Below are 14,686 nucleotides of genomic sequence, written 5' to 3'. Positions count from 1 at the left end.
TATTACAGCAAGCCTGTATATGGTACTTCATTTTACTCTGATTAATAAAGAATCAATGACTTTCACCTGTGACATACTGATTGAGTAAATTGGCAGGTGCAAAGACAAATCATGCTTGTGGAGTGAGGTGGAGCCATGCTGATTTACATCTGTATAAATATGAATGGCAGCACCCTAACGTATCATTGAAACAAGCTTAGCAATAATGGGGTTTTGGCAGGTTGGATTTGGATTGGTGTTTGTTCTTGCAATTGGATTTTCTGAAGCACAATGGAGAGCAAGAGCAGCACATAATCTGAATCCAACCAAGCTTAGGCCAAGGACATTAGCTCAAGTTTTTCAACAGGCTGATTCTAGGAAGTCTTTGGTTCCCAATAATCCTGTATTTGCACCACAAAGGTTTCCTGCTCAGTTTCCTGTCCAGACACCAGTCATGACCAACTTTGGAAACCCTTCTCAAGATCCTTTGGGTGTTCAGTCAAAAGAGCTGTTGCAGGGTCCAGTGGCAAAACTGACGTGGAGTTTTCCAAGTCTACCAGAGGAACCACGGCACCCAGACATTCCCTTCGAGCTGCCGCATCCTATCCCTCCCAACAGTGTAGCGGCTCAGTGTGGAGAGAATTCAGTATATGTGGAAGTGAAGGAGGACTTCTTTGGGACGGGGCGTCCACTGTTGTCTTCTGCTTTTACACTGGGAGGCTGTGCTGCAACTGGAGAGGATCCTTCTGCTCAAGTGCTCATTTTTGAGTCTGAACTGCATGGATGTAGCAGCACATCAACAGTAGGGCTCTATTTTGATGTTATCATAGGTATTTTGAACTGTCCCTGTTAGTAATGTATGTTCTTTTTAGGTGACTGAGGATGAGCTTGTCTATACGTTTAACCTCATCTACACCCCACAAGAGGCTTCCTATGGTGTTCCTATTGTCAGGAGCAGTGGTGCGGTGGTTGGTATTGAGTGTCACTATCCAAGGTGAGGACTAGTTTAATTCAGGCTCACTGGATGTGCTAATCCCACCATTTATGGACATAAGATGACTGCTTGTTTAACTCTTACAGAATGCATAATGTGAGCAGCAATGCCTTGATGCCCACTTGGATCCCATATGCCTCAACTAAAGTTGCAGAAGAAGTCTTTGTCCTGTCCCTCAAGCTCATGACAGGTTGGTGTAATCCAAACCTGTTTGTATCATGCCTGTGCATTTGAACCTGTGCTAAGACTTTCTCTGCAGATGACTGGACTCTTGAGAGGCCTTCTAACCAGTACTTCCTGGGTGACCTCATAAATCTTGAAGCCTCAGTGCATGTGTACAACCATGTTCCTGTCCATGTGTTTGTGGACAGCTGTGTGGCTACTGCGGCCCCTGATGTCACTTCTGTCCCCAGATACTCCTTCATTGAGAATAATGGGTAAACTGTGCAACATGTTTCCCACCAGAAGTGTTGTAGGATGTCTAACTGTGTTTTGTCCCCAGGTGCCTAGTTGATGCTAAGCTCACAGGCTCCAGGTCTCACTTTATGCCCCGGACTCAAATTGACAAGCTCCGGTTTCAGCTGGATGCGTTCAGGTTCCAGCAATTGGACAGTGGACTGGTATGTTGTAGTTGTGCAGCTCCTTGTATGAATTGCTAGCATGGTGCACAAACAATTTGTCTCTGCAGGTCTACATTACTTGCATTGTGAAGGTGGCTGCAGCATCCGCTCCGACAGCACCTGAACAGAAAGCTTGTTCATTCTCCCCTAATGGGTATGTTGCCCACTAGATCAGTGTACAGGTAAATTGGCAGTTGTAAATTTAATTGAGGGTTTGTCTTGTCAGTTGGGTGTCCGCAGATGATTCTGACCAGGTGTGTGGCTGCTGTGACTCCACTTGTGGCATCAGAAGTGCAAGTGATCAGCTGCTTACAGGTATGGACTAACACTGATAACTTGTTGTCATGCACCACTTTGGTTCTCACTACTCTCTTGTTCCTCAGGTCTACAATGGGAAGAGGCATCTGTTGGCCCCATCAATGTGAAGGAATATGGCTATGGCCAAAAATAACTGGAAATGCCGTGTGACTTTTGGTGACTTAATAAAAAGTGGTCTTAATAGGCTTGTGATTTTGTCTTTACTTACACACAAACACTTTAATTTCTATCCAGTTTGTGGCTTCACTGCTGTTCAGGTACCACAAGCCCTTTACTACTGGCTAGTGTGAAGTTTTGCTTGGCCTGTGACAACATGACCTGGGTGTGGCAGGGGGGTTATATATCAAACACGCTTGCATGTATTTGAATGAAACTTGGTACACAGACCTCATTGGGCCTAACAACTTTCATGCTCTAAGTTATACACCAGCTCAACAGGAAGTCAGCTATTATGGATTGCCTGAAAAACACATGCTCTAGAATTTGATATACTCCTTGGCAACAAATTTATGGCTTTTTTTTTTTAAATGAGACTTATGCCTCCAATGAACACAAAGCTTATCACATGGCTGTGATTTATTGTTGTCTGTGTCCCTCTCTGTACTTGTTTTGACTACTTGTGAGGACCAAATGTCCTCACTTATTGAGGAATACTTTCACAACCCACTAGTGCGGACATTGCTGGTCCACACTATTTTAAAAGGCTTCTAAATCAGCCAAAATGTTTTCATCTATTGATGGTTATGTTTCTGTGATGGGTAGGTTTAGGAGTAGGGGTTGGGTTAGATGATAGAAAATATCATTGACCTGATATAAAATCAATGGAAGTCTATGCAATTTCCTCACTAAGATAGCAATACAAACCTGTTTAGCCATTTTTTTTTGATGAACTTATAGAAATATTGAACTGCAAATAACTTCACACATTTGAAATTGAACCGTGACATATCACTATTCAGACAGGAATACTTTTCAAATGTCATTTGAGTTACAATTATTACCAACACCTTTGATTTCATGTTCTGATTCATACAAAACTTAAATCTTTTTTTGTTTTTACAGAGGAGAGTGTGTTTTTTAGACATGGGAATTATAGTTATGTGCTGTGTTTGCAAACATCATGTACAATGCATGTCTTTAAATTAATTATTTATTGATATAATTCAAATTGATTCAAAATCAATATTTGAGTAAATTTCACTTGATTTTATAAAAGTGATGGTTAAAATATAGTTGCATAAGTGAGCAGAAACATTTTGACATGTACCTTACTATTACCTGAGACTGATATTAAAATTGTCTTTGTAGGTTCTATGATTTGGCTCTATATATTAATTTTATTTAATTTTATTTTATTTCGTTGTATACCACACATATTGAAATTAAAAGAAAGCATGCTTTTGGAGCATAAGACTGGTGCACAAACAATAGTTCAGGGTGGTTAAAAAACACATAAAGAGAAGTGTTAGAATAATACAACATCAGCAATCACAGACATTCGCATTAGACTGGATTAGATTTCTTAGAGCACAGTGAAGTTTGAGCAAATGACAGTATATAATTTGCTCTTGAGTTTTTATAGAGGTTGTCTGAGAAAAACATAGACATGGCAGATTAGGATGATATTCTGCACTTATCTGGAATTGACCTATGACATTCTATGACATGAAATTCATCTAAATTTAAATAATATCCTGGATGTGGCTATTGTGGTTTGTGATCATATGACCATCAGCTGCTGCAGTAAAAGTGGTATTCAAATAACTTTGACATAGTCCTTTTATGTTTACCCATTTTAAATGCCTATTGCCCACTGTGCCACCGTGCTTTGGCCCGCCATCGCTGCTTGCAGCTATATTTAATTATTTATTTATTTTTAAATGATGTGTCAAAGTTTATTAGGTTTTTTTTTTTTTTTTTTTTAGTTTTTAAGTTTTTTTAAAGTTTAGGTTTTGACAGGACTTACATCTTACATCAGGAGCACAGTGGTGGTGCTGCTCTTGGTAACTATGAGCCAGGGGAGACCATGCATTCCATTCAGAAAGGCTCATCCCTATTCCGTAATCCCTTCAGAGGGTAAATCCTTCAGAGTGAGCTACAGAGGGATGTAGGGTTTTTTTTTTTTTTTTTTTTTGGAACACACTTCTGCATCCTCTTAGGGAAACAATCAAGGAGGTGTCTCTGTCACACATTTTGTATGCTGGTTGAGATGAGTGTATATATATTGATATATACTGATATTGAGTGTGCTACGGTACTGTGGGAAGTTGAATAAAAAGTCATCAGAAGTTATGGCTGGCTGTTGCATCGTCCTTGTTAAAGTATTGCACTCTTACACATTGTATTACCGTATCAGCCAAACTGTCTATTGTTTTATCTGGAGGTATTACAGTTTGAATGTGATGATGTTACATTGTGACGGAAGATGCTATTATGTTGTACTGAGCTGATGCTCGTTCAAGTTATGCTGTTTAAAGCTGTTGAAGAGATAAATAAATACTGAGCAACGTTTCGTTTGTTTCCATAACCGAGTGATGGCGAACTGTGCACTCAAAGTTTAACAGTCCTCTATTAGAAAGGTTGTCGTTGTACCTACCTATTAAACAACAGAACAACAGAGCTTGTATGTGAGTTAGTGAAGTTTAAATTAGTTTAGTTGCATTTTTTGTTACATTCTGTTGGCGGGAGGTGTTGACGGGACAAGTTTGCGGCATCATCATGAATCAGTTTCAAGTTTCTCTGCCGGAAAAATTCACATTTAAAGCGGATGACTGGTCGAAATGGATAAAAACTTTCGAAAGATTTCGTATTGCGTCAGGCTTGGAGATGCATGCCTTGATCTACACGATGGGTGAGGAAGCAGAAGACATATTAACTTCTCTGCATTTCAGTCCTCAAGAAGCGAGTGACTACAAAATTGTAAAGAACAGACTGATTGATCACTTCATAGCTCATAGGAATGTTATTTTTGAGCGAGCTAAATTTAATCAGTCTGTGGATCACTATAATGGAACTGCATTGTCTAGCCGAGCACTGTGGATATGGAGATCTGCATGATGAGATGGTAAGAGATAGATTTGTGGGTCTGACAGACAAGAGGCTGTCGGAACATTTGCAACTTGACCCTGAATTGTCTTGAGAAGGCTGTTGTTCGAGTTTGACAGAGTGAACAAATAAAAAACAACAAGAACTGCTCAAGTCAAACTTCAAGGGTGAAGAACAGCTGGATAGTGTGCAGACTAAACAGAACAGTAATGTGAAATTAAAACAAGTGAGGCCACAATATGGACAGCTGACAAGGAAATCGCCTCAGGAAAGACCTAGAAAGCGGACATTGTGTACAAGATGCGGAGACACAAATGGCCACAATCTGCAGCGATACCCTGCAAGGGATGCGATATGTAATTGTTGTCATAAAAAGGAATGTGCAAGTCCAGCAAAGTATATGAGGTGAATATTGCCATGAGGTGAATAACTGCCATAACTGCAGATACAAATGAGGACATTGCATTCCTTGGCTCACTAATGACTAATGAGGCCGGAAATCCACGGATGACTAAAATAAAAATTGACAATTTCAAAACAATATTCAAACTAGACACTTGAGCAGATGTTACAGCTGGTCCTGTTACGCTGTACAACCAAGTTCAACAAGCTGAAACCTCCAGGAAGAATCCTCCAGGGGCCGGGTGGTGTGTCACTGAAGGTAAAAGGAAAATTCTCAGCTACCCTTAGCAAACACAACACATGTACAAAACAGGTTATTTATGTTGTTGACGGATTTTACATGCCACTGCTAGGCTGACCAGCAGTCACAGCACTTCAGCTGGTAGCCAGGCTGGATGATGTCAGCTTAACCTCCAAAGAAATAGAAAAGGACTTTCCAAAACTCTTCAGTGGCTTAGGTAAAATGGAGGGTGAGTACAGCATTGTGCTAAAGCCTGTTTTTCTCTCTCAACGCCCAGGCATATTTCCCTCCCTTTTTTACCAAAGGTGAAGGAAGAATTAAAGCAAATGGAACAGCAGGGGGTAATTTCAAAAGTGGCCAACTGAATGGTGTGCTCTCACGTTGTGGTGCCAAAGCGTACAGGTAAAGTAAGAATTTACACAGATCTCACTGAACTAAACAAGACTTCAGGAAGCAGGGGTTACACTCAACGACAAATATGAGTTTTCACAAACAAAAATCAAGTTCCTCGGACAGTTTGTTGAGGCATCAGGGGTGAGTGCAGATCCAGACAAGGTGGAGGCAGTTAAAGCCATGAAACAACCACATAATGTTAGTGAAATCCATCATGTGGGTCTGGGGGTCACATCAGCAAGAGGCTTCAAAAATATCAAAGAGGAACTGACAACACCCCCAGGTTTAATGCTGTATGATACAAACAAGGATACAGTTGTTTCTGCAGATGCCTCTTCATATGGGCTGGGAGCTGTTCTCCTTCAGAAGCAAGCAGACAATGTATGGAAACCTGTGGCGCATGCTTCAAGGGCTCTCAGTAATACGGAGCAGAGATATGCACTGATAGAGAAGGAGGCGATGGCATCCACATGGGCCTGTGATAGGTTTGCAGAGTTTCTCATTGGAAAAAGTTTCCACATCGAAACCAATCATAAACCTCTAGTTCCTCTGCTTATTTCAAGGAAATTGGATGAACTCCCTCCCTCCATGAACTTCTGAGGTTTTCATACACTTTATCACATGTGGCTGGCAAAAACATTGTAACAGCACATGTGTTGTCTAGAGTGCTCATGAGCGGTACAGCAGAAGGGCTGTCTGAAGAAGACATCAATACATGTTTGAAAATCAAGATCCTCCTCAAAAAGTCAAAGGATCCCTACCTTGCACTTATGGCTTACCGAGCAGCCCCTCTTGCCAATGGGTACAGTCTTGCCGAGCTCCTCATGGGTAGGAAAATAAGAACACTAGTTCCTTGATTCCATAACAGCTCGATCCAAAGTGTGTATATTTGGAAAAGCTGAAAAAGATAGAACTAACCTACAGACAGAAACAGAAACAAAATTTCGACAAAAGGTACAAAGCACACAACATGACGCACTTTCAACTCTCACCAACTCCAAATGCTCCTGTGACATCTGTTCTTCCAGACTCAACAGAATCATTCATCTCCATTGTCTGTAAGTCCAACTATCACACCAGAAATTGAGAAGATATGCCAGCAGACTTCACCATGCAAGAAACGGTATCCTTCCAGGATTAGAGCTCCTCCTGGTTATCTAAAGGCCTTTCATTGTAGTTAGAGATGCCCCAGAGAAACACTGAGTGGTCAATGGGGCAGAATAATCCCCATACTCAGTTGAAGGTTTTGTGTAGTCTACCTCATCCTTGTAGTCTAGAAGAATAATCATACAAAGCACGTTTTGCTATCATTTTGTTGTATGAAAAAAAGAATTGTTGAACTGTTCAAAATTTGGAGAATAGTTATTTGGACTTCTTTGAATAAAAATGTTAATTGTCTAATAAGAAGATAAATATTTCTTTCAAGTTTATTTTGCTCCCCTAAAGGAAAAAAAGATAAAAATCTTATTTGAAAAGGGGGATGTAGTATTAGGTTCCATACGGTAACATAATATTGCATTAACCAGGTGTGGAACTGATATTGAGTGTTACGGTACTGTGGGAAGTCGGTTGCATCATCCTCCATTAGAAAGGTTGTCATTGTACCTATTAAACAAAAGATCATATATCCCGTTTCGAACACACCGCATATGTCTGTCTTGAAGTAAGCAGTTCAGGTTAAAAAAAAAAAAGATCTTTGCCACCCTTTTTTTCATTATAGAAATAGTTGGATGTACCACTTTATGGAGTTTGTTAAACATGATCTTGCATTCCTTCAGGCTCAGTATAAAAATCACTTTGTGGCGGCATCGGGTGTTCCGCCTAAATTTAGCACAAAGTCAAACAGCTCTTCTGGGTGGACCAGTGCAGGAAGTCTAATGCCAAGTTTACACTACAGGATTTTAAATGTCGGCAGATCGCTGTACTGTTCAGAGTACATGACTTGCTGTGGAGTATTTGTGGTGTTCACACTATGTGACACTACATAAATGATCTGCAACAGGAGGTTACACACTACACGAGCTGACAACAACTGTCACCCAATGACTTCATTTGAAAATGGCTGTTGAGAAGAAATTAGATTGAATTTTGAATTAAATTTAATAAAAATTAAAATAACATTATATTAAAACTTTAAAACATTCTGGCAGACCTCACAGAGTTAAGGAGACCGTTATTTTAGAACATTTCCCTTTATTGTTTCCAAGACAACACGTCATGCTTGTCACACGTGACACACTGCGGCCGCACTGTATGACAGATGTATTGCTCACCATGTCATCTGATATTCCCATTCTCAAATATCTGCAAGTGTTTTGTCATTTAAAAACCTAAATATTGACCTTGATCTTAATATATATAACGTGAATTCATCCATTTGTCCTGAAATACATGTGGCCAGTGAACTGGGAGAAGAATAGAGTGAGTGAGATCTGTTGTAAAGGACTTGATGTTGATATCCCTTAATGCATACTTGAGGCACCGATGAGACTCCGTGGGATGGTCCATTGAGTGATGGCACTGTCGTCAGGTATGCATCCCTTAATGCATACTTGAGGCTCCGATGAGACTCCGTGGGATGGTCAGTTGAGTGATGGCACCCTTTGGGTTGTCAAGTGGGCACCCTCCTTCCTTGGTGTTTCGCTGATAGGCCCACGACACCTCCAGAGGGTGCAGCAGTGAATCCCAGCGTACCAGGTTCACTCCCTAGGTGCCATCAACTCATTTGAAGACCCAAGCAGAGTCTTTTCTCTTCATCCATAGCCACTGGCTTCCATTTACCGCAGCCGCAGAGAGGTCTTTGACTGCCTGCCGATGGGCCTTTCCTCGCACTCCCATCTCCCTGAGTAGCCTGGATGTTAAGGTGGCTATGAACCCTCTGCAGCCTACTTCCACTGGACGTACCTTCATGTTCCAGCCTTGTTGCTGCGCATCGGTTGCAAGTTCGTCGTACCTCAACCTTTTCCATTCATAGGCCTCCTCCACTGCACCCTCCCAAGGCACGGTGAGCTTGATGATGTAGACAAGCTTGAGCGAGGCTGACCACAGAAAAAGGTCTGGTTGCAGGTTGGTGGCTGCGATTTCAGCTGGGAAGCAGAGTTTCTTGTTCAAGTCTGCCAGCAGCTTCCAGTCCCGTGCTCTGCCCAGCTGACCAGTGTCTGATCTTATGGTGGTGAGGTTGGCTTGGCCCTCACCCTCCCGAACAAATGGTGTTGGCTGCCACTGGGGTGATGGGGGAGGAAGGGCATTCACGCTTGTCCGTTGACTTTCCAACACTGCTGCAAGACACTTTAGCACCTTGTGCCGCCAGGTGTAACGGCCTTGTGTGAGGCTGATCTTGCATCCCACTAAGATAGGAACTCCTTCAGTGTTGCTAGACTTAGGCATAAAGGGCACGTGGGGTCTTCGGCATACCATTGGCTTAGGTTTGCGGGAGAAGGTAGGACATCGTAGGCAGCCCTGATGGTAAAACTTGCCCTAAATGCCTCCATCTCCCACAGCTCTTTCCAGGAGATCTTCCTCTTCTCCACTCCTTCCCATGTCATCCACTGCCCTTGCTTTGCCAGTGCCACAGCTTGGGCGCACCTTTTTGCTTCCTCTTCCCGACGTACCTCCTGGACCACCATCTTGCGTCTCTGAGGTGGAGAGGCCTTGCTCCACACTGGTGTACTGGCCCCAAGTCCAAGACCACTCCTCCCCTCCTTCACTCGGCTCACAATGTCCTTATGTCTGAGTGCTGCCTTAGCCTGCTCAGTTGCAGCCAACGGGGTCCACTTCCTCCCAGTGGCCAAGATGGGGGTAGCTTGGGCTACAAATGGATCGTTCGAATCCAGTAGCATCATCTCCAGTCTCACTTTGGCACACTTGTACTCCTCTACCAGACTCCTCTACCAGACTGGAAATGGGCAGATGTAGCATCCCTTTGCCATAAAGTCCAATACTGCTGAGGCACCTGGGAAGGCCAAGCCACTTCCTTACATATGAGCTGACCAGTCTCTCCAGCTTTTCCACATTTGAGAGCGGGACTTCATAGAGGGTTAGTGTCCACAGGAGACGTGGAAGTAGTCCATACTGCATTTGGTGCATGCAATCCATACTGCATGCACCAGAGCTTCAGCTTGCCAGGGAGCAGGGTTCTGTCGATCTTTTCCAAGCCACTGGCTACCTCCTTCCTAAGCTGCTCTACTCTTTGTCTTTAAAGGAGGCATCATACCACCGACCTTGATGATGGAGATGCTTCTGTACTTGCTCGGCTTGATCTTCATGCGAGCCCGCTCAATGTTTTCCTGAAGCTTTCTTAATAACCGTACAGTGCAAACCTTGGTCGTGGTGAGAGTTGTGAGGTCATCCGTGTATGCTCTGACCGGCGGCAGCGTCAGCCCAGATCTTATTTGCTGTCTGCCAACTGTCCATCTAGAGGCCCGAATTATGACCTCCATGGCCAGGGTGAAGGCCAGTGGGGAGATGGTGCAGCCCGCCATGATTCCCACTTCCAGGTGTTGCCAAGCTGTTGTGTACTCTGCTGTTGTCACACAGAGTTGGACGTCCTGAAAGTAGGCCTTGACAAGGGTTGTGAGAGCTGCTGGGACTCTAAAGTAGTCAAAGGCTGTCCACAGGAGGTTGTGAGAGACTGAGCCAAAGGCATTCGCGAGATCCAGGAACACCACGTGAAGATCTGTTCCCTCCTTTTTGGCGACTTGGATCTGATGCCAGATGACATAAGCGTGTTCTACACAACCAAAGAAGCCTGAGATGCCTGCTTTCTGGATTGACGTGTCAATCAAGTTGTTTCTTTGCAGGTATCCTGCCAGCCTGTGAGCGACCATGCTGAAAAAGATTTTTCCCTCTACGTTTAGAAGGCTGATCTGTCGGAACTGCCCAATCTCTGACGAGTCCTTTTCCTTGGGGATAAGGATCCCTCTGGCTCTCCGCCAGGATGTTGCCAGCTTTATAGTTACTTACACAATGTAATCTGATATGAATAGATGTCTGCAAATTATATTTGAATGGATTTTTATTGCTGCTTCCATAGACATCAGTGTATAGTTCATTGGCTGTTGCATCACCACACCGCAGGACAGTGAGTCGGCCGACAGCTCCAGATATTTAGCATGCTAGATATTTGTCTGGCATCTGCGAGGTGTCAGCGACGCATCTTCAAGCTTCTTTGATGCATCGTGCAGTAGTTCACACATAAAGATTGGCGAGCGCCGATCACTGGCAAATCGGGCTTAAAATCCTGTAGTGTAAACTTGGCATAAGCTCTTTGCTTTCAGGAGAACCTGAGGGGCCTGACAGACCCCACCTGCCCTACTCGCCAACGTCCTCTTCCTCATTTTCTGCCACCCCCTGCCCTCAGCTCAGGCACCAAAATGAGCGGCTTCAGTAGTACAGGCTCCCTGAACTCAGTTTCAGACTCTTACCCCAGGTTTCACAGACAAGGCTGAACCTAGTCCTAGACTACAATGCATGTTTGAGCTGTTTTAACCGAAAGTAACTTGATCTGCCATATTTTTAATTATATGGGGAAAGGGGCCATTATAGTGACAGAGATCGTCATGGTGATAGCCGAAACGGTGAAGGGAGCCATAGGGACAGAGAGGGACAGTCAGAACAAGATGGGGGTGAAAGGTCAGGGACTTATAAGGACAGCTTTGCAGTTCCTGATCCTCCCAAACGTAAGAAAAGCAGATGGGATAATTAAAGTCTGTCATATAAAAGCTGTCGACTGTTCTTAAATCAGAACACACAGCTGACCCAGTCTCCCCAGCGGTGTCTTTGTCTTTTTGTTTGTTTGTTTAAATAAATCCATCCCAGACTTACTGTTTCAGTCATTTAGAGCTGTGAATTGGCAGGATGAGTAACCAAATGCATCTTGAGCCCAAACGTTCTGTTAAAGTAGATACTTGTTCAGTGGTAGACAAGTTGTTTCTTTCTGAAGAGAGTAATAGGATGAGAAAATGTTGACTCTGACTGTGTAACATGAAAAATATTCTGATTTCAAGTAATTGAATACTTTACTGTGTGCTAATTCACAAACTGTTTAATCTTTTTTTAAAGTTCTTAAATGTCCATTAATGAGCTTGTCTTTTGTTCATACCTGTTAAAATTTTGAATTCAGTTTTTAGTAGACTCTTCAGATTATTGTCTTTTGGTGCTGACTAGCATATAGTATATTTCAATAAATCCACACACAGTCTGATCAACCTAATCATAACCATTGTAATGGGGAGAAAAACATACAAGTGAAACTATAATAAAATGTTTGATCTTGCTTTCCTTTGGTTCTGAACTAAACTGCTCAATTTCAGTCCCTTGAAGATTGTTGATGTGAGCAAAGAATGTTTTTTACAATCTAAACCTGACTATAAACATACTAATCTTTATTATCTTGGGTACTGTAGTGTACAATTCTGTATGTGGCTATGTTTCTGAATCAATAAAAGAGGAGGATGCAAAGGATGTTTGTCATGTCTGTCATTTTGATATTTAAAATAAACAATCTTTGGTTAAGCTATTAATACAACATGCCCATACATGGTATTTCATTTTACTCTGATTAATAAAGAATCAATGGCTTTCACCTGTGACATACTGATTGAGTAAATTGGCAGGTCAAATCATGCTTGTGGAGTGAGGTGGAGCCATGCTGATTTACATCTGTATAAATATGAATGGCAGCACCCTAATGTATCATTGAAACAAGCTTAGCAATAATGGGGTTTTGGCAGGTTGGATTTGGATTGGTGTTTGTTCTTGCACTTGGATTTTCCGAAGCACAATGGAGAGCAAGAGCAACACATAATCTGAGTCCAAGCCATTTTAGGCCAAGGGCATTAGCTCAAGTTTTTCAACAGGCTGATTCTAGGAAGTCTTTGGTTCCCAATAATCCTGTATTTGCACCACAAAGGTTTCCTGTTCAAACACCAGCCATGACCAACTTTGGAAACCCTTCTCAAGATCTTCTGGGTGTTCAGTCAAAAGAGCTGTTGCAGGGTCCAGTGGCAAAACTGACATGGAGCTTTCCAAGTCTACCAGAGGAACCACGGCAGCCAGACATTCCCTTCGAGATGCCGCATCCTATCCCTCCCAACAGTGTAGCGGCTCAGTGTGGAGAGAATTCAGTATATGTGGAAGTGAAGGAGGACTTCTTTGGGACGGGGCGTCCACTGTTGTCCTCTGCTTTTACACTGGGAGGCTGTGCTGCAACTGGAGAGGATCCTTCTGCTCAAGTGCTCATTTTTGAGTCTGAACTGCATGGATGTAGCAGCACATCAACAGTAGGGCTCTATTTTGATGTTATCATAGGTATTTTGAACTGTCCCTGTGAGTAATGTTTGTTGTTTTTAGGTGACTGAGGATGAGCTTGTCTATACGTTTAACCTCATCTACACCCCACAAGAGGCTTCCTATGGTGTTCCTATTGTCAGGAGCAGTGGTGCGGTGGTTGGTATTGAGTGTCACTATCCAAGGTGAGGACTAGTTTAATTCAGGCTCACTGGATGTGCTAATCCCACCATTTATGGACATAAGATGACTGCTTGTTTAACTCTTACAGAATGCATAATGTGAGCAGCAATGCCTTGATGCCCACTTGGATCCCATATGCCTCAACTAAAGTTGCAGAAGAAATCTTTGTCCTGTCCCTCAAGCTCATGACTGGTTGGTGTAATCCAAACCTGTTTGTATCATGCCTGTGCATTTGAACCTGTGCTAAGACACTTTCTCTGCAGATGATTGGACTCTTGAGAGGCCTTCTAACCAGTACTTCCTGGGTGACATCATAAATCTTGAAGCATCAGTGCATGTGTACAACCATGTTCCTGTCCGTGTGTTTGTGGACAGCTGTGTGGCTACTGCGGCCCCTGATGTCACTTCTGTCCCCAGATACTCCTTCATTGAGAATAATGGGTAAGCTGTGCAACATGTTTCCCACCAGAAGTGTTGTAGGATGTCTAACTGTGTTTTGTCCCCAGGTGCCTAGTTGATGCTAAGCTCACAGGCTCCAGGTCTCACTTTATGCCCCGGACTCAAATTGACAAGCTCCGGTTTCAGCTGGATGCGTTCAGGTTCCAGCAATCGGACAGTGGACTGGTATGTCTGTATGTTGTAGTTGTGCAGCTCCTTGTATGAATTGCTAGCATGGTGCACAAACAATTTGTCTCTGCAGGTCTACATTACTTGCATTGTGAAGGTGGCTGCAGCATCCGCTCCGACAGCATCCGAACAGAAGGCTTGTTCATTCTCTCCTAATGGGTATGTTGCACACTAGATCAGTGTACAGGTAAATTAGCAGTTGTAAATTTTTTAATTGCGGGTTTGTCTTGTCAGTTGGGTGTCCGCAGATAATTCTGACCAGGTGTGTGGCTGCTGTGACTCCACTTGTGGCATCAGAAGTGCAAGTGATCAGCTGCTTACAGGTATGGACTAACACTGATAACTTGTCATGCACCACTTTGATTCTCACTACTCATTTGTTCCTCAGGTCTACAATGGGAAAAGGCATCTGTTGGCCCCATCAATGTTAAGAACTATGGCTATGGCCAAAAATAACTGAATGCCATGTGACGTTTGACTTAATAAAAAAAATGGTCTTAATAGGCTTGTGAATTGTCTTTACTTGCACAAACTCTATGCTTTAACATTTCTACCCAGTCTATGTGGCTTCACTGCTGTTCTGATATGTACCACAAG

General features: G+C 42.9%; 2 protein-coding genes across 2 annotated transcripts; both read left to right on the top strand.

The window, feature by feature from the left end:
* The first annotated feature begins 205 nt into the window (after nucleotides 1-205).
* LOC137011678 (zona pellucida sperm-binding protein 3-like) lies at nucleotides 206-2,145 on the top strand. Its single transcript, XM_067374742.1, has 8 exons — nucleotides 206-781; nucleotides 852-973; nucleotides 1,060-1,163; nucleotides 1,233-1,410; nucleotides 1,476-1,593; nucleotides 1,662-1,747; nucleotides 1,820-1,908; nucleotides 1,977-2,145. The coding sequence occupies exons 1-8, from the start codon at nucleotides 206-208 to the stop codon at nucleotides 2,042-2,044; spliced, it is 1,341 nt and encodes a 446-aa protein (XP_067230843.1). The 3' UTR covers nucleotides 2,045-2,145.
* A 10,563-nt stretch (nucleotides 2,146-12,708) lies between these two features.
* LOC137004427 (zona pellucida sperm-binding protein 3-like) lies at nucleotides 12,709-14,545 on the top strand. Its single transcript, XM_067364737.1, has 8 exons — nucleotides 12,709-13,272; nucleotides 13,343-13,464; nucleotides 13,551-13,654; nucleotides 13,726-13,903; nucleotides 13,969-14,086; nucleotides 14,163-14,248; nucleotides 14,324-14,412; nucleotides 14,478-14,545. Exons 1-8 carry the CDS (start codon nucleotides 12,709-12,711, stop codon nucleotides 14,543-14,545), a joined length of 1,329 nt encoding a protein of 442 aa, XP_067220838.1.
* The last annotated feature ends 141 nt before the right edge of the window (nucleotides 14,546-14,686 follow it).

The sequence above is a fragment of the Chanodichthys erythropterus genome, chromosome 3 (assembly GCF_024489055.1).
Source record: "Chanodichthys erythropterus isolate Z2021 chromosome 3, ASM2448905v1, whole genome shotgun sequence".
NCBI classification, from domain to species: domain Eukaryota; kingdom Metazoa; phylum Chordata; class Actinopteri; order Cypriniformes; family Xenocyprididae; genus Chanodichthys; species Chanodichthys erythropterus.
This window is presented reverse-complemented; position numbering and strand designations above follow the sequence as displayed.

Bases quoted from the DNA above. Each gene is read 5' to 3' on its own strand.
- LOC137004427 (XM_067364737.1), top strand. From the start codon at position 12,709: ATGGGGTTTTGGCAGGTTGGATTTGGATTGGTGTTTGTTCTTGCACTT. The intron at 13,655-13,725 runs GTTGGTGTAATC...CTTTCTCTGCAG, and splicing joins GTCCCTCAAGCTCATGACTG to ATGATTGGACTCTTGAGAGG. The intron at 14,249-14,323 runs GTATGTTGCACA...TTGTCTTGTCAG, and splicing joins TGTTCATTCTCTCCTAATGG to TTGGGTGTCCGCAGATAATT.
- LOC137011678 (XM_067374742.1), top strand. From the start codon at position 206: ATGGGGTTTTGGCAGGTTGGATTTGGATTGGTGTTTGTTCTTGCAATT. The intron at 974-1,059 runs GTGAGGACTAGT...TAACTCTTACAG, and splicing joins ATTGAGTGTCACTATCCAAG to AATGCATAATGTGAGCAGCA. The intron at 1,594-1,661 runs GTATGTTGTAGT...TTGTCTCTGCAG, and splicing joins AGCAATTGGACAGTGGACTG to GTCTACATTACTTGCATTGT.